Genomic DNA, 26023 nt, shown 5'->3' with positions numbered 1-26023 from the left:
ACCCAAAATTCAATTGAGTCATTTCTAGTCATTTCTAGGCTATAGTGTCTTCACAAAAAATGATTCTGGGACCTTGAATTGCATATTGGTCAGTCCAATTGTACAATTTGTCAAAGGAATTAAAACGCCCCGAAAATCAATCAACAATTAGGGATTTTAAGCCTAAATTGGGGATCTTGATCAATTTGAAATTGTCGAACAAAGATGTCACGCCCCGAACCCTACGGACACGCAATATCCCGCTATGGTCGTTATGATGCGACGACCCAGGACTCGTCGCCGACCCTTTTCTTTTTGTCTTTGAATTACGCAAGCGGAAACGATAACCAACACAACAATCCCCAAACAGTAATCAAATCAGGGATAGCAGAGGAAAACTAGACATAACAAAAGTCATTTTTAATATTCACTTGATTAACTCCTGGGAACATACTTACAAACCCACTCCGGGCGTTTTCACAAAAAAGCCAGCAAAAGACAAAGGTTAGGGTTAATCTACTCCACCAACAAGTCGAACTCCAAAAAAAAACCAGCTTCCGAACACCCTGAACCAACTGGGTGCATCAACGTGCTAACGGCCTGAAAAGTGGTTAACAACAACAAATGAGACGAAAGTCTCAATAAGTTAACAGCCTAAGCCCCGCTTAGGAGGCTAACTCGCACGGGGGTCCCTAACCAGTCAATACAGCATCAATAGCAACAATATTAAACAACCACAGGCATCCTTATCTCGCTTTGGTACACTCGTTGATGAAATGCATATGTCACATACTCGAAGCATTTAACGAGATTTTCCATGCATTAATGCAACACAGTCGCGCGTGTCTCGATTATAAGGTAAAACCCGCTTGAGCACGTCCCATACCATGCCTAGCAGTTTTTACCCCATAATCAAGCACTATGCATCACACGTATTCCAATTATTACGCCCCCTCGGGGCCACCACACATCAAGCGATACGCAGCAAGATGGCGGTCTACCGGTAAAAACCGGGCTCCGTCCCGCCCCGTCGGGCACGGCTACGTCAAACGATACACAGGATGACGACATTCCAATACGGCAACATCAAACGATACACAGTAAGATGGTATCCCGTAAGGAGCATCAAGTCCGGCCTCGGGCCGCGACAAGGCATCCGGGGTATCGGCACTCCAGATTATCCCCAGGCATCCGATAAATCGGGCAACGTCAAGCGACACACAGCAAGACGGCTTTAACGTGTGACCACACGAGCACACAAGCATACCGGCCAATTATTATCTTTTCAATTAGCCCATGCGTCCATGAATAGTGTTCACACAATGCCGCATAACAAACCAAGTGGTCACACATGCAAACAGTCAATCAATTCCTGCAAACTTCGATGCCAAACATGTTTATCAACCACAAAGCATCACTGTCATTCTTGGTATAATCACAAAAATAATTTAATTCTAAAAATCCCATAAATTTTCGTTGAAAACTTCCATTCTAAACAATTAGTCATCTAATCAATTTAATACAACAATTCACGTCATAATCGTCACCATACAAGCTGGAAATCATAATTTGAGATTAAAGATTTTCCGAAATAATAATAAATAAATTCGGAATTTAATTATTTAATAGTATCCAAGAATAATTTAATTTTCCAAAATTCAAAATACTTTCTCGAATCAAAATCATTTAAACCGTTTTCCAAATACGCCAACTTATATGGCGAAATCCAACATTGGCATCACAATATGACGCTAGAAATTTTCCGAAAATAATAATATTTAATTTTCGGAAATTAATTATTTAATAATAAAATATTAATATTTAAATCCGAAAATAATAAAATAATATTTAATTCCGAAAATATTTCTATTTAACAAAATAATCAACAATAATAATATCGTAGATAACCTATCACCACATCACAATAACTTATCACACAAACTATAACCTATCACCAAAGGTTATCTAATAATTCAACATTAATTTAATCTAAACCTTAATTAAACTTAATATAAACTACCCTAAGCAAGTTTAACACCCTAAACATGGGATTAGGGGTTAACTTACACAACTAACGCCGGCGAAGGTGCGAGGACGACGGCGGCGACGAGGGCGATCCGCGGTGGTTTCCGGCTCGGACTCGGCGGCCAGCGGACGAACCGACGAACGGAAACGACGAAGAAGCGGCCGCTGTGGTGGCTGGTCCGGCGGCTTGGCGGAGCTGAACACCTGCGGCCGGACGAGGCGGAGTTTGGCCGCGGCGACGCTCGGTCGAAGTTCGAGACGGCGGCGAGAGGAGCCGAGCCAGCGGGCGAGCCGAACAGAGCGGGAGCGGAGGCTAGAAGGCTGCGGCGTCGAGGAGGGAAGCGGCCGCGAAGCTTGTCCGCGGCAAACGATCTGCTGGGGGCAAGGCGCGGCGGTGGGACGGTGCGCGGCGGGGATGAGCGGCGGAGGTCAGTCTGGCGAGGGGCGGAGGAGCAGCGGCGTGACGGACGCGAGAGCAAGGAGCCGAAGCGGACGCGGAAGAGAGGAAGAAGGAAGAGAAAAGAAAAAGAAAAAGAAAAAGGAGATAAGGATGAGAGAGAGGAGTAGGTGGGTGTGTCAGGCACGCAGGGGGGGAAGCCGGCGGAAAAGAAGGGAGGAGAGAGAGAGAGAGGAAAAGCAAAGGTCAAATCGCAATAATCGCGATCCAACGGCCACGATTCGAATCCAAACACGATCTAACGGTCCTCGAAAAATCCTAATTAATAATTTGGGATTTGGCCAAAGGGTATTAATAAAAACACACCGCAAAAGAGGTCTACCGGTCCAAATCCGCACCCGGTCGAAAACTCACTTTCCACATATCCCGTGCAATATCGAGGTGGGCCACAATAATATCGACACCGTCCAATTAAATTCGTCCTGGAACTCCGAGAAATTCGAAACCAAAGTTTGGGCTCTAAATAACGGGTAAATTCGATCGAGTGCGATTCTAGCGAAATCTCAATTTTAAAAACAATAACCGGGAGTGATCAGTTCCCGGGCGAGATTTTACTATAAGCACACTGACGAATTACACGTTTTATAAATCCCAAAAATGGGTCGAAATTCGGAATGTCACAACTCTTCCCCCCTTATAAAAATTTCGTCCTCGAAATTTACAATCCAACCCAACTATTCAAACAAATGGGGGTATTGGTGTCGCATCAACTCTTCGCTTTCCCACGTGGCTCCCTCGGTCCCATGATGTTGCCACACTACTTTGACAAGGGGAATCGTTTTGTTTCTTAATACCTGCTCCTTCCGATCCTCAATTCTCACGGGTCTTTCCACGTACGACACTCTGTCATCCACGTTGATCTCTTCGTAGTTCAAAACGTGGGTCGGATCCAGTTCATACTTTCTTAGCATAGACACGTGAAATACATCATGTACTTGAGCCAACCTTGGTGGCAATGCTAGACGATATGCCAACGCTCCAATTCGCTCCAAGATTTCGAACGGTCCTACATATCTTGGGCTCAGCTTGCCTTTCTTGCCAAAGCGCGATGTCCTTCGCATTAGTAATACCTTAAGGAACACATAATCTCCGACTTGAAACTCCAATGGTCTACGTCGCCTATCTGCATAACTTTTCTGGCGACTTTAGGCAGTCCTTAGCCTATCGCGTATCATCCTTACTGTATCAGTTATAACTGGTATCAACTCCGATCTTGTCAACTTCCGTTCTCCTACCTCGCCCCAATAGACAAATGTTCCATAAGCCCTTCCATATAAGGCCTCAAATAAGGTCATGTTAATACTTTTCTGAAAACAGTTGTTGTAAACAAATTCCACTAGATGTAACTTCTCATCCCAATCACCCTTGAAATCAATCATATATGCCCGCAACCCGTCCTCTAACACTTGAATCACCTGTTCTGACTGTCCATCCGTTTGTGGGTGGAGTGCGGTATTGAACTGAAGTTTCGTTCCTAAAGCCACCTGAAGACTCTTCCAAAATTTAAGGTGAAACTTGGGTCTCGATCCGATGTAATGGTCACAGGCACTCCGTGCAGTCGCACTATTTATTTAACATATAAGTCTTTATACTTTTCAAATGTATGTCCACTCGCACAGCCAGAAAATGTGCAGATTTAGGCAATCCATCCACTATTATTATCCAAATAGAATCGTGATTACTTGACGTTCTTAACAATCCTTGTACAAAATCCATAATAACAAGCTCCCATCTCCATTTGGGAATTTCTAAAGGTTTTATCATATCTGCAGACTTATGGCGTTCGGTTTTCACTTACTAACACGCCAGGCACTTCGAGACGTGCTTAGCGATATCAACCTTCATCCTACTTCATCAATAATGTTGCTGAAGGTTACGATACAGTTTCGTACTCTCAATGTGGATACTATATCTTCTCCTATGCGTTTCTGACAAAATCTCATTCGCAAGTCCTTCCTCTTTGGGCACGCGGAGACGTCCATGAAGCCTTACCATTTCATCATTCGGTACTTGAAAATTCCGATCTTTCTACCTTCTGCTACTTCTTTGCAAACCTTTGTAATCTCAAGATTTGATTGCTGCATTATTCTAATCCTTTACATAATCTCCGGTTCAATCCTAAGTGCAGCCATCATACTCGTCAGCTCATTCATATCTAGCTTAGACTCCAAATTTGAATTTTCCTTAAGCAAATTCCATTCCCGATTAATCATATTCACCACCGTCATTGAAGATTTTCGACTAAGAACATCCGCCAGCATATTCGCTTGCGCTCCAACCTACAATCTACCTGACCTCCAATGTATTGCATCTTTCATATCCAGCATGATCTGAACTTTCAGAAACTATTAATGAGTCTATCAATATCTCTATCATCTTAATTACGACATAACTTAAGAATACCTCTCCCTCCAATTGGAGATTCATGAAATCAGAATATTAAATCAATGGCTAAAATACTTCCAATCATAATACTTAGAAAAAAGATCAATTTCTTCGAATGTCGAACTCATTATCTCCCAAGCAATTGATTGTATTTGTCTCCATGGAGTTTGATACCGCCTGAGTATGAACTTGTCTTTGATCACTATTTGAAAGATCGACTCTTAGACATGAGTGACTATCATCTTCCAAATCATCAAAATAAGAGGTTGTCCTTAATTCCACATAACTTAACGTGAATATTATTACTTAAATTATCATTACCTAATTGAATAACTTCAGCTCCTCAAATCTCCCAAAGGTAAAAACTTACCTATATTCTATTCAATGTTCCCTAAGTTCTAAACCTCGAGAATCATCATTCAACTTATCACTTCTAATATTACAACTTAAGCATCCAGCCATTTTCCTTTAAAGAGGGTACAATCCTTATCCTCTAATTCCACAAAACTGGTTAAAATCAAGTTGGATCCTACAATCATGAGGAACATACCTATCACTTCAACCTATAAACCACAAGTGAATTTACACCACATGTAACAACTCAGGCTTATAACTTCCAAGGTCATTACTTATCATACTAAGTAACTTCATGTGATACATCAAGACTTTGGATATAGATTCTCTTTTTTCCAATAGGAGATCGCAGCCTAACTCAATCAATCATAACTTAGTTTTCAAAATCATAACTTACTTTCTATAAATCATATCTTGGCCAATTTATCTAGTTCCACCAATAATCAAAACTCCTCCATCTCGTTCGAAGACCTTTGCGGATAACATCCAAACATCCAAAAGATCAGTACTCACCATCAGAGCTTAAAATTTAAACTTAATACCTCTAAAATACATCAATCTTGATGCAAAATAACCAATACTAGCATCCTTGATTCCTCTGCCAAAGTGTCAACTACAGTTGCCAAATAGCCTTGGCAACCCTCATCTAACATCCGAGTAACCTTAGGTGACGAAATCAAAGGGATCGATAGTCCTCCTCGATTCCCGTCAAACTCAAATCCAACGCTTCCTATAGGCTCAAACTGAATCGTCTTACGATAACAATTTACTGTGGCTCATTGCTTGGTGAGCCAATCCATCCCAATAATCGCACCGAGGTCAAATATCGTCCAAACAATTAAATCTATGTTGTCTTTACGACCACCAACAGATAACTTACAACTAGCACAACCAACTGCGGACACTACGCTATCCTTTAAAGGGGCAGAAATACTATAGACCACTCTCAGTAATTTCGGATTTAACCCCACTAAGTCTACAAATCGCTTAGCCACAACAAAGGCGTAGATCCAGGATCAAACAAAGCATAAGCAGTATGGTTATGTAACGAGACTATACCTATAATTATGGCAGGCGAGTCTTCCGCCTCCCTCCTCGCGACAGCATAGACCCTTCCTTATATTTGGGGTCGGTTCAACGGGTTTGGTGAGACATTCCTAGCAGGTTGTCCTACCTGCTGCACTGGTCCATGCGCTCCTGCGGCTTGTTGTGGACAGTCTCTTACATGGTGGCCGTGCTAGCTACATCTGAAGCGAGCTCCCGTCTTCCCTAAGCACGGGGCTGATCCACGGCTCCTATGATAAAAGCGGCACACACCATTTGAATTGAATGTCAATTTCCTCATACTACCTTCTCGTTAGGAGGGCTGGGAGACCTATTCCCTGTCATCAATTTCTTCCCAAATCAATGATTATCCTTGTTTGGCACAAACCATGATCTAAACGAGGCTGCCCTCTCAGCCAAGTTCCCTTCAATTATCTGTGCCCTCTCATATAACTCATCACAATTCTTCAAATTCAGGGGCACCAATTGATCCTTAATCTCGGGTTTCAGCTCATTCCTAAACCTCCTTGCTTACCAATTCTAAAAAGGAATTAGAAATCATAAACAATCCGCTGAAAAAAACAAGAAATCTAATAACCAAGCACAGGCACATAGTGTTTTCCTAACTTACTATCCCAAAACCCATCGCACCTTATCACTCCAGGTCTCGACCAAACTTGGATCGAGCAGACCTTGCTCTGATACCAATTCGGACGGGGATGTCACGCCCCGAACCCTACGGACACTCAATATCCCGCTATGGTCATTATGATGCGACGACCCAGGACTCGTCGCCGACCCTTTTCTTTTTATCTTTGAATTACGCAAGCGGAAACGATAACCAACACAACAATCCCCAGACAGTAATCAAATCAGGGATAGCAGAGGAAAACTAGACATAACAAAAGTCATTTTTAATATTCACTTGATTAACTCCTGGGAACATACTTACAAACCCACTCCGGGCGTTTTCACAAAAAGCCAGCAAAAGACAAAGGTTAGGGTTAATCTACTCCACCAACAAGTCGAACTCCAAAAAAAAACCAGCTTCCGAACACCCTGAACCAACTGGGTGCATCAACGTGCTAACGGCCTGAAAAGTGGTTAACAACAACAAATGAGACGAAAGTCTCAATAAGTTAACAGCCTAAGCCCCGCTTAGGAGGCTAACTCGCACGGGGGTCCCTAACCAGTCAATACAGCATCAATAGCAACAATATTAAACAACCACAGGCATCCTTATCTCGCTTTGGTACACTCGTTGATGAAATGCATGTCACATACTCGAAGCATTTAACGAGATTTTTCATGCATTAATGCAACACAGTCGCGCGTGTCTCGATTATAAGGTAAAACCCGCTTGGGCACGTCCCATACCATGCCTAGCAGTTTTTACCCCATAATCAAGCACTATGCATCACACGTATTCCAATTATTACGCCCCCTCGGGGCCACCACACATCAAGCGATACGCAGCAAGATGGCGGTCTACCGGTAAAAACCAGGCTCCGTCCCGCCCCGTCGGGCACGGCTACGTCAAACGATACACAGGATGACGGCATTCCAATACGGCAACATCAAACGATACACAGTAAGATGGTATCCCGTAAGGAGCATCAAGTCCGGCCTCGGGCCGCGACAAGGCATCCGGGGTATCGGCACTCCAGATTATCCCCAGGCATCCGATAAATCGGGCAACGTCAAGCGATACACAGCAAGACGGCTTTAACGTGTGACCACACGAGCACACAAGCATACCGGCCAATTATTATCTTTTCAATTAGCCCATGCGTCCATGAATAGTGCTCACACAATGCCACATAACAAACCAAGTGGTCACACATGCAAACAGTCAATCAATTCCTGCAAACTTCGATGCCAAACATGTTTATCAACCACAAAGCATCACTGTCATTCTTGGCATACCCACAAAAATAATTTAATTCTAAAAATCCCATAAATTTTCGTTGAAAACTTCCATTCTAAACAATTAGTCATCTAATCAATTTAATACAACAATTCACGTCATAATCGTCACCATACAAGCTGGAAATCATAATTTGAGATTAAAGATTTTCCAAAATAATAATAAATAAATTCGGAATTTAATTATTTAATAGTATCCAAGAATAATTTAATTTTCCAAAATTCAAAATACTTTCTCGAATCAAAATCATTTAAACCGTTTTCCAAATACGCCAACTTATACGGCGAAATCCAACATTGGCATCACAATATGACGCTAGAAATTTTCCGAAAATAATAATATTTAATTTTCGGAAATTAATTATTTAATAATAAAATATTAATATTTAAATCCGAAAATAATAAAATAATATTTGATTCCGAAAATATTTCTATTTAACAAAATAATCAACAATAATAATATCGTAGATAACCTATCACCACATCACAATAACTTATCACACGAACGATAACCTATCACCAAAGGTTATCTAATAATTCAACATTAATTTAATCTAAACCTTAATTAAACTTAATATAAACTACCCTAAGCAAGTTTAACACCCTAAACACGGGATTAGGGGTTAACTTACACAACTAACGCCGGCGAAGGTGCGAGGACGACGGCGGCGATGAGGGCGATCCGCGGTGGTTTTCGGCTCGGACTCGGCGGCCGGCGGACGAACCGGCGAACGGAAACGACAAAGAAGCGGCCACTGTGGTGGCTGGTCCGGCGGCTTGACGGAGCCTGAACACGGCGGCTGGACGAGGCGGAGTTTGGCCGCGGCAGCACGCCTCGGCCGAAGTTCGGGACGGCGGCGAGAGGAGCCGGGCGAGGCGAGCCGAGCGAAAACGGGAGCGGAGGCTAGAAGCCGCGGCGTCGAAGGAGGGGAAAGCGGCAGGCGAAGCTCGTCCGCGGCAAACGAGCTGCTGGGGGCAAGGCGCGGCGGTGGGACGGTGCGCGGCGGGGATGAGCGGCGGAGGTCAGTCCGGCGAGGGGCGGAGGAGCAACGGCGTGACAGACGCAGGAGCAAGGAGCCAGAAGCGGACGCGGAAGATAGGAAGAAGGAAGAGAAAAGAAAAAGAAAAGAAAAAGAAAAAGAAAAAGGAGATAAGGATGAGAGAGAGGAGTAGGTGGGTGTGTCAGGCACGCAGGGGGGGAAGCCGGCGGAAAAGAAGGGAGGAGAGAGAGAGAGAGAGAGAGAGAGAGAGAGGAAATGCAAAGGTCAAATCGCAATAATCGCGATCCAACGGCCACGATTCGAATCCAAAAACGATCTAACGGTCCTCGAAAAATCCTAATTAATAATTTGGGATTTGGCCAAAGGGTATTAATAAAAACACACCGCAAAAGAGGTCTACCGGTCCAAATTCGCACCCGATCGAAAACTCACTTTCCACATATCCCGTGCAATATCGAGGTGGGCCACAATAATATCGACACCGTCCAATTAAATTCGTCCTGGAACTCCGAGAAATTCGACACCAAAGTTTGGGCTCTAAATAACGGCTAAATTCGATCGAGTGCGATTCTAGCGAAATCTCAATTTTAAAAACAATAACCGGGAGTGATCAGTTCCCGGGCGAGATTTTACTATAAGCACACTGACGAATTACACGTTTTATAAATCCCAAAAATGGGTCGAAATTCGGAATGTCACAAAAGAGATCATCATTTCTAGGGTTAATCAGTCATGAAAAATCCAATTTTGGAATCAATTTTTCCTAATCAGGTAATCTAGGTATAGAATTGAACAAAAACCCTAGTCATCCGAATTTAAAATTTGGAAATTTTGGGCTTAATTGTGATAAAAATTAGGATAAATTTCTTATTTAGATGCAAAATGTGTTGAGGAATCCAATTTTGGGGTTAAAATTGAAAAATAGGATTAAAATCGGGTCGAATTTACGAATTTAAACCAACCTGGGTCTGCCGGGTCGGTCGAATTGACTCGACCCAACCCAGGTCGGTCTCCTTCTTTACCCGACTCACCTAGAATGCACAAAAATTGGAAAATATCTTCTCGGCCCGCCTCTTCATGGCCTTACCGGGGCCAAATAAGTACGTGAAGATCAAGTTTACCAACTAGAGAATCTCCAACTAGAGATTCGTTATAACCGACTTGGAGGTCGGTGGTAATGATTTTTGGGCGGGAAATCGGGCTAGAAAAGAAAGAAAAAACGTGATCCTGTGCATAGAGGGTGTTCGACGAAATCACTGAGAGAGGGAGATAGAACCAGAGAGCGAGAAAGATAGAGTCTGAACTTGAGAGGTGTGTTGAGGTTCCAAGGACCGAGCGATCGGCGTTTTTCCGGAGAGAAAACTTGTGCCGAAGCTGGTCGTGAAGCTCTGAAACTCGAGCTCGGTCGGCGCGTCCAGAGGTTCTCCAACGAAACTGAGTCCATTAGCTTGAAGTTCAGGTGTCAAAGAACTGCGTCACAGTTTTTGATTGCCTCGGAAATCTTGTTTTACCCTCCGTTGAAGCAAGTAAAGTTCAGACTTTATCATTGTTTTTCCAGAATTACATATTGAATAGTTGAACTACACCGTGCTAAATCTTGTAATTTTCTTGGTTGTTGATGTTTGAAACTTGTTTCTAAGCATATTTCTTCTTGTTTGATTGCATTTTGGATTGTAAATGTACCCTAAACCGAGTCGGCCGACCATTGAACGACCTCGCCGGAGTAGCCATTACCTCGCCGGAGCGTCCCCGTGGCCATAGGCCGTCCAAGTTAGCTTTTCCTAACATTGTTTGATGGCTTTGTACTCATTTTGAACAATTTAGACGGCTAGGGAGGACTTTATCTCAATCTGAAAATCAGTGAAGTTAGTATGGATTAGTTTTTAGGTTAGTCTTTAGGATTAATTTTTCGCCGGCCGAAGACGGTCTGGCGATGGAACAATGAGCAAAAATGGATAGGGGATGACATAGTCTCCATATTAAACCAATAAAAAATGGTAAAAGGTCGTCGGGGGCTCGTCGAAACTCGACCTGAATAGGCGGTTTCGACAATTCTAAAACGAAAATGGTATCCACTAGGTGTTCGGGGAAATAGCCCAATGAAAAATAGCAGAAACGGCGCCGTTTTAGCTGTCGTGCCCGCTGGAGCGTCGACCGACGCCGGTACTGGCCGGAATTTTTTGAAGTGCCCAAATGGCATTTTTAGGAACACCTTAGTTTAGGAATTAAGAAGGGTTTTTACCCCTAAAACAACCCTAAAACAATACAAATCATTGAATGAACAAGCCTTAGGGCTATACTAGGGTTTGGGTGTTTTGGATTGTTCTTGTTTTTAGAGACAATTTGGGATTGCTTTGCTTGATTACAATTGATTGTGTTGTTAATGATGATTGATTGATTTCCCATGATTAGAATGGCTAGAATTAGTGGATAGACCTCGAAAACTCGTGTGACACATTAGACATATCGTATCGTTTTAGGTACCGAAAGGGCGTTAAAGATCTCCATTCGGGATCATTAGCGTAACTAACTCGTGTGACACATTAGACATATCGTATCGTTTTAGGTACCGAAAGGGCGTTAAAGATCTCCATTCGGGATCATTAGCGTAACTAAGTCCTCTTACTTAGAATCTCTGGTTCGCAGAATCGTAGTATTTTTCCCATACCTCGATTAGGTTTCTAGTCAACCTACCAATAATGAATAGTGGCGACTCCAAATCGAAAATTTAGATTGAATAGAAAGATAGAAATTACAACCCGCTGTCGTGAGGTATGATCTGGGAGAGACCCCCGTTTGTCTAGTGATGGGATATCTGTGGGACGTCTAGGCAAAATATCCGTACCGGACCTTAGTAGTCCATTCGGGGACAGTTTCCCCATTCGTGACAAATGGAAGTACCTCCTTAGCATGCCAAAAGCGCGGCGCGACACTAAGCATGGAATATTTAATTATGGAGATAAATGGGGCCTGAAAAGATTTGAACTCGGGACCTCCAGCTTTAATACTATGTTAAAACTAAAGCAGAAGAGAAGAATTTTTGTGTATTCGATAATATATATTAAAAGAGTACATGGAGAGCCTATTTATAGGATTATTAGATAACTACTTAAGGTAACAAGATAAGCATAATATCAAATCTAATTAATCAAGGATATGCACTATCAAAGGAGATATATGCATAATGTCGAGAGATATGCAGAATCAAATATATATCCTAATATCTCTAGCTTCCCCCCTCAAACACAAGTGAAATGGAACAAATCAACCTGAGTTTGAAAAATAATCCGGACAATATCCCAAAATCTTTGATCGACATGAAATCAGATAGTGGAACCAAATGCATGGCGCAGCTGCGCATAACGTGCATGTGCTTGCTCCAAACTTCCATTGACGATGAGATTTCAATATGTTGATCATCTGACGACGGCGAATCTAATGGTGGTGTCGGCTTCTCGAAATGAGAAGTGAAAAGTCAAGAATCAGAGGTATTAGAGTTGAGCAGCATGCGTCCTTTGTTTTCGAGACAGTAACTTGAATGTGACCGCCACGGCTGGCATGGTTACAGTAAGCGGAATAAGCCAAACTATGCTGAAGGTAAAGTTATTGTGCAAAGATGTGTCTTCGCGGCGTCGAAAAATACCTTTATGGAAAAAGAAAACCTCGACTTGGCAACTCGTCGCCGACTTCGTAACACAATCACTGTGGCGCTTACTCAGACGGAAATAAGATTCTTAGATGAACATTGTCAAGCGGCGGGGATGGATTTATTTTGCTATTGCGGTCCTTTGCTACTACGGTGTGTAATATTAAATGAAAGATTGTGGAAAAAATAAATTTGGGAAATTTCTGGGGTACACCGGGTGCGAAGTGCACTTGGTGCACTAGGGTTGCCTTGGGAAAAGAGGCTCTGACACCATGTGAGATTTTGATGAGACTACTGTCAACTGTTCTAAAAGTTTAAATTATTAGACAAAGGCATGATTTAATAATTAATTAATCTAACATCCTCAATAGAAAGTAGGTTTCTATCTGTTGAAAGCATTTGGAGGTTGGATCAGACGCATGAGACACTGACTTAGATACTTCACGGTGATTTTACGGTGCTAGTTAGCACATCAAGTTCCCTGTAACCTATTTAACGAAAGAATGAGATTGAGATTAAGGCTCCGTTGTTTCTTGAAAAACATTTTGGGGAAACATTTTCCGCATTTTCTAGCGTTTGGATTGCTTAGAAAAATGAGTCAACAGAAAATCAATGCTTAAATTCAAATATCTTTAAAAAATCAGAAATCATTTTTCAAAATATAACTATATATGGGCGCTTAAACCAGAAACTCTGCGCTTGGGCACAGGAACTCTAATACTCGTTCTTGGGCCCATCGCAGTAGGGCCGGATCTACCAAGGCCCATCAAGGGCTAGCCCAAGTCCAATATAGTAGGGCCGAGGACCCCAGTACCCAAGCCCGAGACTCTAGTTCCCAGGCCCGAGTCCATCCAAGCTAGGCCTGGGACTCCTGTTCGTGCCTGGGACCCTAGCGCCCCTGGCCCGGGTCCATCTAGGCCGTGCTCGGGACCCAGGCTGTCGCACTCGGGTCCATCAAGGTCGGGCCTAGGACCCCGTTGCCCATGCCCTAGTCTACGACGTCTACATCCCGGTCCATTGATGCTGAGCCCGGGTTCATTGAGGCCGAGCCTCGGACTCCAGTGCCATTGCTCATGCCCAAGTCCATCGAGGTCGGGCCCCGGACCCCAGTCTTAACAAAATCAACTCCTATTTAGAATTAGATCCTTCCTCTTTCAGACACATTAGAATTTAAATCATCCACCCAACAAAAAAATGAAAACTAACACGAATCACCTTTCAAAAATGAAAACTAACACGAATCACCTTTCCTCCACCTAAAGAGAGCTACACTAGATAATGAACGTGCGCGCACAAAGCAATAGAGAACTTAAACAAGCTGGTCAATTAACAATGTAAGCTCTTTCAGAACAACAAACTTTCAATTCGAACCTGCAATCCTCAACCAAGCGAAAAACTTTCAATCTCGCCAGCCCTCGCCGGCCCCAGGCGAGGTGCTTGGCGGCCCCATGCCCTCTCCTGGGGCTGGCGATGGCCGCCGACCGTCGCCTAGCCAAATTTGGTTGAGGGCTCACGCGCCCTCGCTTTGGCCGGCGAGGGTCGGCCGGGCGGCCACCCTTGCCGGCCAACTCTAAAACCAAAAAAAAAATAGGGAAAAGGAAAAAAAAAGAAAAAAACCATAAAAATTTTAAAAATTATTAAAAAATTATTTTAAAATGTCTACATCAGCGCCACGTGCCCGGCCGGCATCCACGTCAGCGATTTCCGGCCAAAATTGACCGGATAGACTCGATTGGCAAGAAGTAAAGGTTTAGGACTCAATTGCCAAACTTGAAAGGTTTATGACTCAATTGGCAAAAGTGCTGTAGGTTTAGAACTTTTTGGACAATTTTTCCTATAATAACCAAGGTGAAGTGGAATCTCATGAACGCGCTTTCTTGAATCAACAAGAAAATCAATAATTCGATAGGTGAAAAATATAAAAGGGGTCAAGTAAAATCCCCAGTTAAATTCCACCCAAGAAAGCGCGAAGGGATGCACATAATGTGTAAATTCAATTTCCTACAATCTCTAAGTGCCAGTAGTCTTACTAATGAGGCCGTGATTTTTAGCTTGCATTTTGCCTTATTGACAAGGTTATTGTGGTAGTAAAGTATGGATTTCACGAAATCCTAGGGCACTAGCGAAAAAGCTTGACTATCTAGAGACTCCGTGAAATACCCTGTGAACTTCATGAAATTATTTAAGCTTAGGTATTTGGCATGTGCAAGTGGCACTGAACCATAACGGCCTGCACGCAATTGGTGGAATTAGGGGTGTCAAAAAAACCTGGGCCGGCCCTACCCGACCCGGCCCGGCCCGACCCTACTCAGAAATTTGGGGTATTTTAGGGTCGGGCCTTAATCTTCTTTGGATAGGGCCTTTTAGGAGTGGGTAATGTTAGGATTGGGCCGGGTCGGGCTGGCGCGGGTTTTTTTACACCGCTGCCCAATAACACCTCTGTCCCTTTTTGAGCCCTAATTTCCACCCTCCTTCTCTTCCGTTCCTTCTCGCGCCTCGCTTGCTGTCATCCTCTCTTCTCTTCCTCGTCCATTGCATTCACTCAAACACCATCTCTGCATTTGAAGGCCTCGACTGATTTGGTTCCTCAGGGGGAGATCTTCAGCGAAGACGACGGCCACGACGGAGACGAGGGCAACGAGCTTCTAGAAGAAGAAGAGCAAGACATTGGGGTGAGGTGGGGTGAGGCGAGGCGAGGAGATAAGAGAGGGGCGCGTGCGTAGGGGGGATGGGGTGGGGGGGTTGGGGCGGAGCTCCACGGCAAGGCGGACCGGGAGGATCCCAAGGCCCTCCTCGATGGGGTTGCCGTCGCCGGCCTCGTCGGGATCTTGCGCCAGCTTGGCGATCCCGCCGAGTACGTCTCTCCCTCTCTCTGTCTCTCACTCTCTCTGGTTGTTTCTTTTTTTCTTTTGATGCTTCGTCGAGATCTTGCGCCAGCTTCGGAGGTCGTCATGTCGGCGCTCTTGATGACGGTCTTGCGGTCGGCGACGGCTGAGGAGGCCGACGAGGGCTTCTGGTCGTCGGAGCAAGGCTTCGCCGCCGGGGGCTTGGGCAATTTCTTCTTGGACTCGGCGGCGGCGCTCTTTTCCGGAGCTACTCCCGTGGGCCTTCTGGGGTGGTGATTGGGTGGAGAAAGCATTGCTCAACTGATACGGCAAATGCAAAGAGAGAGACAGAGGAGGAGGAACAGAACAAGCCCTCGAAAATTGGACCCTGTTTTAAAAAAAAAACCCTAAATCTAAACCGACCCGGCCCGACCCGACCCTATTCTTGGAGTTTATGCTGAACAGGTTCTTGGGCCGGGTCGGGTCGGGTCGGGTCAAGTGCGACCCTATATATTTCAGGTCGGGTCGGGTATCATGAAAGCCCGACCCGACCCGACCCATTGACACCCATAGGTGGAATGCAACCTTTGATTTCGATGCCAGGAAAAACCTGATGCCTCAACTACGCCACCCATGAAGGTTTATAACAAAGTTAGATGCTTAGTAAGCTACGCTTTTTCGTCCTAAAACAAAATAATGCATGATAATAAGAGTAATGCTAGGTACGTACACAATGGGTCCCATTGATTATGCGATCCGGCGAACTACTATTAAATCTTGAAATAAGCGGGCAATATTTAACATGCAACCAAAGTTTGTCAAATTATTTAGTATCCTCTGTAAACAGAGTCTAAGTAGTGTAGTGTGTGAGTGTATATATATACGAAATCTCGAATAAATCTTCCCAAAGCATTAAATTACGATCCGTACTCGGCTGCGACGCGATCGCATCTCTCCCCAAATCTTTTCCTTCCCGCCACCGACAAGCCCGACTCCCACGCCAACAGTTGACATGTCTTCATGCTTTTAACAAAAACAGTTTGGATCGGACGCAACAAAGTCAAATAATCAAAGCATCCAACTGGGCGCGAAATCAAGATTCCCAAGAAATCCAAGTCAAACCCTGCTTACTTTATTTCTTATGAGCTGAACTAGGTTAAACTAGTCGGGGTTCGCGACGCGCTTGAGTGAGCTGCGATGCGAGGACGTGAACAGCTCGAGCTTGGACCATGAAGTGCGCCGCCAAACGAGTGTTCATGTGTCACTCCCATCGATCCTACGTTTCGAGCTCGATTTGTTAATTGCACTTGTCAGTCTTCTTCTTGATGCAAGGCTCGTTTTTATATAAAGACGTGCATGGGGTTTAACTCCTGGTACTACACATTGAGACCGCACGCATCGTCGTCCTCGTACCTTTCCTCCATTTGCCCTCCATCTGGCGGGGAAGGCTCTGGTCAGTTCCTCTCTACATCGATATGTTTCGGTGCTAGGGTTTCTGAGCTTCTCATCTGCCTCACCTTCTTGCATGGAAGTTGCCTCCTTTTCATTTTTATTGGCTTTTCTGAGCTTGCTTTCTTTTAGTAATTGATGTGGTTATCGTCACGACCTCTGCGCGTGCGTGTAATGTCGTGGAACGATGCGCATGAAAACGAGTTATAGTAAAAGGTGTATGGAAATGTCTTACTATACTGCTACTATGCAGAAATCTGAGAGCTGAGGATACAAACAGTTGGCCAAAATGAGGCAGACCCAATTCCTGCGCATGTTTCTTGTTGTATCCTTGGCATGGCTCAGTGCTTTCTTGGCCAGCGCTGAAGACGCATATAGGTACTTCACTTGGACAGTCACTTACGGAACAATTTCTCCACTCGGTGTACCTCAACAGGTATGTTTGATGTCTTAACTTTCCAATGCAAACATTAGTGTCGTGCAGTTAGCTAGCTCATGCCCCGGGCTGGGGCTATGTAGCTTCCACCGACGCTAGGATGGGCTGTCATGAAGTCAAAATTAAACATTAACGTTCAGACAAAAATTTAATGTAGGACGTGAAATGGCGATATCTAACTGTGATGAGGTATCATGGGGTCAATACGGCGAATCCAAGTTTGCGTTGGAAAGTCGATAAGCGAGCCTTTGTTTGTCAGCTAATTTGAATGATTCTTGCAGGGCATCTTAATCAATGGTCAGTTTCCTGGGCCACCCATTGAAGGTGTCACTAATGACAACATCGTCCTAAACCTCATCAACAACCTAGATGAACCTTTCCTCCTTACATGGTGACATAGAAAATAAATCTCGACATTCCATTTATATCTCCACAATCAATTGAAAACGATGATGATGATGCTGGTTATGTCCGTGTGTCGTTGACAATCAGGAACGGGATCCAGCAGCGGAAGAACTCATGGCAAGACGGAGTGCTCGGGACACAGTGCCCAATCCCACCGGGCACGAGCTGGACATACAAGTTCCAGTTGAAGGATCAGATCGGGACCTTCATGTACTTCCCTTCGACCGCGCTTCACAGAGCAGCTGGAGGTTTCGGAGCTTTGAACATCGCGCAGAGAATAGTCATCCCAATTCCATATCCCACGCCTTTCGGAGAGTTCACTCTTCTTGTTGGCGATTGGTACAAGAGCGACCACAAGGTATGTTGCACATTGTTTTCACCTTTCTTTTCTTTTAATGGAAAAATGCATGAATTATAAGCATATATATTTTTTTCACTCCATGTCGTTCTAGGCCCTACAGCAAAGCCTCGACGCTGGCAATCCTCTCCCTGTTGCCGACGGTATTCTCATCAATGGACGTCCTAATGGTTTCATATTCACCGGTCAAGGAGGTAAAACATTTGCATCATTTGAAGTTATGCGCCTTCGAAAATGGAAAATATCTGCTAACATCGAAATGAAGAGACAGGAATAATCGGATTTTATGAATGTTTGGATGGACATTTCAGGACAAATATACAAGTTCAGGGTTTCCAATGTGGGAATCGCTACTTCGATCAACTTCAGGATTCAAGGCCACAATATCACCTTGGTCGAAGTCGAGGGATGTCACACTCTGCAAGAGGACTACGAATCGCTCGACGTCCATCCGGGGCAATCCGTCACCGTTCTGGTCACATTGAAATGGGCGCCCAAGGACTACTTTGTGGTTTGCTCGTCCCGGTTCACTAAGCCGATCCTCACTGCCACCGGGCTGCTTCGCTACGACGGATCTAACACCCCGGCCGCAATGCCCCTGCCAATCGGTCCAACCTACCAGATCCACTGGTCCATGAAACAAGCTAGGACCTTCAGGTAAATTAATTCTCACATTTTACTTGTGATTCCTTAAGTCAAATCATGACAATAATGATGCCAATGTTGTCCACGAGGCAGAAAGAGAACCTAAAGATTGCAAATTAGAATCCAAAATGTACAAATTTCGGCTAGCATTAGCTAGGTAATTGCCGAGCCGGATTTGAAATTTTGGGCTGGCCAGATGCTCAAGAAAATCTGAACTAGTATATGTTACTCGGCCAGATTAGAATAAGGAAGTATGAAGAGTCGATCTAGAAGGTTTGGTGTTCTCGATAACCCATTGTTTTACAATTACTTGGTGAGGCTTCAAGCGGGCAAAGCAAATTGGTTCAAAATTAATTGTAGGAATTTGATAAAATTAGCCGGTCAACCCTCTGAGAAATAATTCTTTTTGGCTCTTGGGATTTTCAATTTCAATATAAAAAAGACCTTAATTGTTATCTCGGATCTGGTGTCGCCCGTCATTTTTATACTTCTATCCGGAAATCAAAATTAATTGTAGGAATTTGATAAAATTAGTCGGTCAAACCCCCTGAGAAATAATTCTTTTTGGCTCTTAGGATTATCAATTTTAATATTAAAAAGACCTTAGTTGTTATCTCGGATCTGGTGTCGCCCGTCGTTTTTATACTTCTATCCGGAAATCAAAATTATCCCGATTCTCTTTTTTAGTTCAAAATGGCCTTTCTATCTTTTCAAAACAAATTTTTGTTGACGTGGAGGAGTTACTGACGTGGACAGGATTGACTTTCTATTTTCCTGACGTGGGATGGTCTCTCTCTCTCTCTCCTCTCCCAGTTCTCCCCCCACCCATATCGCATACCTGCAAATCACAACCACCACCACGGTGGTCGTCTTTTCCCATAGTCTCGAGGAACAGCGGCCGCATCGTGGTGGTCACCGTCGCCTCAAGAGCCCTATGGGGCCTTGCTCTTGCCCTCAGGTGGCTCTGCTCGTGTCGGTTAGGCGACCTTCTCGTGTCCTCCCGAGTCTCGGGCGACGGCAGCCACCGAGTGGTGGTTTCGTTCGCCGTCACCTCTCTAACTGCCCTTCCCAAGAGAAGAATCTCAGATCTGAGAAAAGGGGCACCACAACTAATGTGAGATTCGCGAAGATCTTCGCCCTTGATTTTTAAGTTTTCGGCTCTACAATGAGCAAACGTTTATGGAAGAAAATGGGAAATTTTTTCAATGCTCTGCTTTGGTGATGGGAAGTGAATGGAAGAAGAAGAGTTTGAGATCTGGAATGTGAGGTTTTTTTGGTGCGATGGAAGTGTATTTGGTCTGAGCATGAAGAGAATCAAAGTCAAGGAGATGTGCTTCAGGTTGAAGCCTCTTTGGATCCTCACGGTGGTTGCCTGAGGAGAGGCAACAACCACGAGGTGGTCGACGGCTAGAGGCACGACGACCATGGCCGAGGCACCGACCACCGCGTGGTGGTGGCAGGCCTCAGTGGTGGTGGCCATGCCTGCAAATCTCTCTGAATTCTGTGTTTTTTCCTGTAATTTTTTATATTCTTGATGTGTCGAGTACTCAAAGCCACATAAGAAATTCTGACTTATCATAAACTATATTTGGCGCGCATGCATTAACGGTTTGCTTTCGTTTGGTGTTCTTTCTTTTTTTGTGCTGAAGGACGAACTTGACAGCCAATGCTGCGAGGCCAAACCCGCAAGGCTCATACCACTACAGCACAATCAAAGTGGCGAGGACGCTCGTCCTGGCCAACGTAGCTACCCAAATAAACGGGACGCTCAGGTACACCGTGAACGGCGTCTCCCATGTCGACCCGGACACTCCGCTGAAGCTGGCCGACTACTTCAACATCCCTGGGGTCTTCACGGTGAACAGCACCAAGGACACTCCTCCCTCAGGGCCGCCCACGCTGGGCCCCGCGGTTGTCGGGACGATGCTCCACGACTTCGTAGAGATTGTCTTCCAGAACACTGAGAAAGCTATCCAGTCATGGCACTTGGATGGCTACAGCTTCTACGTTGTTGGGTATGATGCTACACGGATACATTTCTTAGATTGGATCTTCATTCATTATTGTCACGATTCACGATGGAACTGAATTCCTGCGTAGCTATTTGTACAACATCCAATTACAAAGTACTCTACAAGGTGGTCTCATCTAACTGAGCGACGTGATAGAATCAATTATATGATAATGCAGAGCAGATCCTTTGTGAATCCCACCGCTTTGTTAATTATGTTTAGCTGACCGTGGTCGATGCATGAGCATATTTGTATACTTCCTTTCTAACACTATCTGATATGTTTGAAAATACAGGTACGGTTCTGGTCTGTGGACGCCGGATTCACGGAAAAGTTACAACATGGCCGATGCAGTCTACAGAGACACTTGTCAGGTACGACGAACTACTTGAGAAACATACACCGTCCGCCATTAGGCTTAAATAAAGTGTGAGCAGGCTTCGCAGATAAAAGACGTGAATACAATGTATTCTCGACTTGAATCATACATTAAAAACTTGAGTTCGTGTTCGAGTTTACGATAGAAAAAACACTTCCAACATTTTTCCACCAATGCACTTGTCGTGTAGCCTAATTCCGAGCATTTTCATCCTAGTAGAGCTCGATCTTGAATCAGAGCTCCAGCAATCATGCCCATGAAGCTCAACCGATTAATTGGAGAGCTTCGATTTCGCAGTCCAGTCATGAAATCGGCTTTATAGCGGACCTATTACGATCGAAGTTTAAGATAAACTTCTTGTTGTTTAGCCTACTTAATAAAAAATGTTTGGGAATTACTAGGTATACCCTCTGTCATGGAGTGCAATACTGGTGTCCTTGGACAACAAGGGGATGTGGAACTTGAGGTCGGCGATCTGGTCGAAGTGGTACCTGGGGCAGCAGCTGTACGTCCGGGTCTGGAACAACGAGAAGAGCCTCTACACCGAATACGACATCCCACCAAACGCATTGCTGTGCGGCAAAGCCAAGAGCCTCTAGAGACAATCTCTCTTCCCATTTTTAGCCCCCTTAATTTCGTTCTTTTTTAGTATTTTGGTCTCACTTTAAATTATATAGGCTCGATTTATTCAGCTTTCAGTCACGATGGGGTGACTGTAGATGTGTGGTAAAAAGGAAGCTGGCAAGCGTAGTTATGGTGTTGGAAGGACGGAAATGATTGATAGTTTGAAGTGATTGTTTCTCTCCAATTGTATCTGGAAAATAAACTATATTCACATCAGTTTCTCAGTGTCCATCTTTGTGCATTTCGTAATACAATCTATATCCGGACCTATTCTTTTCGAATAAATGTGCTCCACTATGAAGATTAATAAGAGTTAGTGTGTTAATAAGTGCTTCTAGGGGACTTGTTGAGCTTGACTGGTTAAGGAAGTTTCAACTTTGAATACACTATGCTTTGGATTTTTGAAAACTTTCTTTACTTTATAATATGGATGTTGCCCATGTAATTGGACTGTTTCAATATTTTGGCAATTATTACGTTGAATTAAACGTTATATCTCTTTTTTGTTAAAACGGGCAGGTTGACATTTTGTTGACCGCACATAAAGAAGAGTAGCTTCCAATGCTAATATCACCTTCACCTTCTCCTACTTTCTATTGCCCCTTTCCATCTTTCTTTCTTTACTTTTGGAGAAAATTTTTTCTTATTTTTATGCAATTGACTACGAATTAATTTTTTTATGTATTTGCCAACTGACCACCCTGCATGCAGCCGTGGTTGCCCAGCTCCAGGCTAAGTGTCATTGGGGTCATATGCGGCCCCAGCGATTGAGTGGTGTCACATGCGACTCCAACAAGATTTGTCTCGCCTCAAGTCGTGCGACCCTACCAAATATGCGACCCCAACTGAGCAACATAGGGATCGCACGACTTTGGAAAATTCAATTTGGTCTAGGGTGGCAGATGTCACCAGAACAGGGTGTCATTGATTCCTATATTCCTTACTAAGAAGACAGTATCATTAGGAAGCCCAAATAAGTGTGGCACAATCCGTCATAACTAAGCATAGGTAAAAGCCGATATGCATAAATGCTCCGATTTATTAATTTTTCTACCATTTTAAATCTTCCCTTTTTTTTTTTTTCTTGAAGAAGAAGTTTGAAAAGTGCCCGTGAAAATCAAAGGCTATGCTGGCAATGGCATATGAAATTCTCCACTCAGGAACCTTCTTTTGCATGAGAGTTTGATAGGGATAAGGACACAAGAAGTGCCATAACTTTCGTACGGCGCTCATTTGAGTGCCACAACTTTTTTTTCGCTCACTTGAGTACTACATCAGAGTAAAATAGATTAGTTGAGTGCCACTTCCGACGAAAATAGATCATTTGAGTGCCATTTCTGGCAAACCATCCTCTGTGGATTTTTTTATTAATTTTCCATCCGACGTGGATTTTTTAAATGTTTTTTATTTTTTTTTGTTGAATTTTTTTCTTTTTCTTTTTCTTTTTAATTTTTCTTTTCCTTTTTTATTTTTCCTTTTTTTTTTTCAAGGCTAGCGAAGGTTGCCGGTGACCCTCGCCGGAGGCCTCGCCCTTGACCAAACTAGGCGAGGGCCGCCTCGCCATCGGTCAGTATGGCTGCGAAGGCCCTTGGTGAGGCCATTGCGGCCTCGCCGGCTGCGAGCAAGGCGGCGAAGGCTCTCGCCAGATCTGGCGAGGCTGCCTCGCCCGCGGCCGCGAAAGCCCTTGGCAAGGCCATTGCGGCCTCGCCGGTTGCGGGTGAGGCGGCAAAGGCTCTCGCCAAATCTGGTGAGGCTGCCTCGCTTCTTCAGCCTCCTCTTCCTCCTCCTCCGGTCGAGCCCTCCATTTTCTGTCCTCTCAGCAGGCTGAGGATGGTCGTCGACCGCCTCCCTCTGGTGCCCGGTTCGTGCATCATCACCACGAGTTGGCTCATCTTGGCTCACACCCAGAAGCCCAAAGACATCAAGAATGCCAAAAAGGAAACGAACCTCTTCCTTTAAAGAAATATCTTGAGGAAAACATGAATGTACCGCAGCAAAACTAAAAAAATCAGCGGAAGATTATGAGGGGAATTAGGAGGGGCTTACGGTGGTGGAAGTCTCGTGAGTTCCTTCAAGAAATGACACGACACGGAACAGAACAGAACAGAACTGAGGGCAACAGCACAGCCCACCTCTGGTTTAACTCAGGCCTTCGCGGCCTCGTCAGCAACGGGCGAGGCAACGCCCGCGGCCACGAAGGCTCTCACCAGATCTAACGAGGCCGCCTTGCTTGCGGCCGCCCAGATTTGGCGATGGCCTCGCAGTCTCGCCCGCCGCCGGCGAGGCCGCGACGGTCTCACCTAGGGCCTTCGCGGCCGGGGGCAAGGCAGCCCTCACCCAATCTAGGCAAGGCCTTCACAGCCGGCGAGGGTCGCTGGTGACCCTCGCCGGCATTGAAAAGAAACTTTGAAACAAAAAAGGAAAAAAAAATTTCAAAAATTCAAAAAAATATATAAAAATATTGTCTACGTCAGATCCGGCGAAGCCACGTAGGACGATCGGCGTCCACGTTGGATTTTTTGGCTGCCAAATGGCAAATGGCACTCAAGTGATCACTTTTTCAAATTTTTGGCATTCAAGTAAGCGAAAAAAATGTTATGGCACTCAAGTAAGCGTTGTACGAAAGTTATGGCACTCCTAGTGTCCTTATCCCGAGTTTGGTATATCATAGTTGTCTTAATATCATACACTTCTCGTATTCGGCTAAATGGGTGTGTACCGGCTGGCAAAAGTGTTTGGACAACATGGATGCGTTTAACAATCACTCATATTTATTAGCTTTAAGGATTTTCTTCATCAAGTTCAAATGGATAGCAAGAGATATTTTGTTTTGGTCCATGGAGCCGGAGGCGGAGCTTGGTGTTGGTACAAGGTGGCGATGCGACTCAAATCGGCCGGCCACCGCGTCACCGCCCTAGATCTGGACGGCGAAAGCATGGAGTTGGCAGGGCCGAACACGATCTTGACGATAAGCGATTTTGTGCGGCCGCTATTGGAACTGATGGCCTCTTGTCCCCAGGACGAGAGGGTTATATTGGTAGGTCACAGCTACAGAGGGTTTTTTCATTTCGCTAGCCATGGAGAGCTTTCCCGAGAAAGTCGAAGTGGCAGTTTATGTCGCAGCATTCATGCCTAGGCCGAAAATCCCGCCTGCACTTCTCTTTCAAGAGGTACGACGGCACAAACATGTCTAATAACCTTGGCATTGTCCTATAAATAGCTTAGTTTTTTCAGGGAAAAGTTTATTATTCGGAATGGTTTCGGGACAGAGCTCATGACTTTGATCCATTTTTGCAATTACATTAGTGTAACTTTATATATGCGTGATGGGGCTTCGAAATATTTCACACACGAGTCTCTAATTTGCACTTTAATGCCGTTCCTTTACTTTTTGAGTTCTCCAAAACAGAAAAGAGACCATGTTGATCAACCTGAATAATAACTTTCTTGAGGAGCTTTATTATTAGGTATACACTCTACAGTCCCAGTGATATAAGTTCCTCATACGCTTTTCTTTGAATTAGCCTTGAGAGAAATCAAACTGGAGGCGTCAATGAATCAAAAATATACCATTGATCATAACCATGATCGTGGGGAGACAGATGACTTCATGACCAAGAACGTGTACCAAAACTGTCCACCAGAGGTGAGATTCGCACATAACTACTCCTCCCACATAACAAATAAGTAACAACGATGTATACTGTGGAATCACATGTACCACAGGACCTGGAATTAGTAAAGATGTTACCAATACGACCGGTGCAGGTGTTCATGGAGGACTTGGCAGACGAATCCTTCCTTACGGAAGAGCGATTTGGGCCAGTGGAAAAGTTTTTGTGGTGTGTGTAGATGACAAGCTAATGGAGGCTGACTTTCATTGACGGATGATCGATCGGAGTCCTCCCAAGGCGGTGAATCTGATCACAGAAGCCGATCACATGGGCATGCTCTCCAAGCCCCATGAGCTCTGTCAATGCTTTGAGGATGTTGCAAAGAATTGCAGTTGAGAAATGGAGTTCGCATTTGCACCATAAGCAATGTGCCACATTATTGTTACTATAGTAACTCTG

General features: G+C 44.4%; 1 protein-coding gene across 1 annotated transcript; it reads left to right on the top strand.

Moving 5' to 3' along the window:
- The first annotated feature begins 17380 nt into the window (after positions 1 to 17380).
- On the top strand, positions 17381 to 22002 carry LOC115687260 (L-ascorbate oxidase homolog). The gene is made up of 8 exons (XM_030612752.2): positions 17381 to 17527; positions 17809 to 17918; positions 18020 to 18290; positions 18385 to 18484; positions 18602 to 18947; positions 20585 to 20950; positions 21243 to 21321; positions 21728 to 22002. Exons 1-8 carry the CDS (start codon positions 17381 to 17383, stop codon positions 21923 to 21925), a joined length of 1617 nt encoding a protein of 538 aa, XP_030468612.1. The 3' UTR covers positions 21926 to 22002.
- The last annotated feature ends 4021 nt before the right edge of the window (positions 22003 to 26023 follow it).

Source organism: Syzygium oleosum, unplaced genomic scaffold, assembly GCF_021117445.2.
Source record: "Syzygium oleosum isolate NSW1041296 unplaced genomic scaffold, Sole_v2.1 Sole_v2.08, whole genome shotgun sequence".
In the NCBI taxonomy this organism is placed as follows: domain Eukaryota; kingdom Viridiplantae; phylum Streptophyta; class Magnoliopsida; order Myrtales; family Myrtaceae; genus Syzygium; species Syzygium oleosum.
The sequence above is the reverse complement of the archived record's forward strand: the minus strand, read 5'-3'. Positions and strand labels throughout refer to the sequence as shown.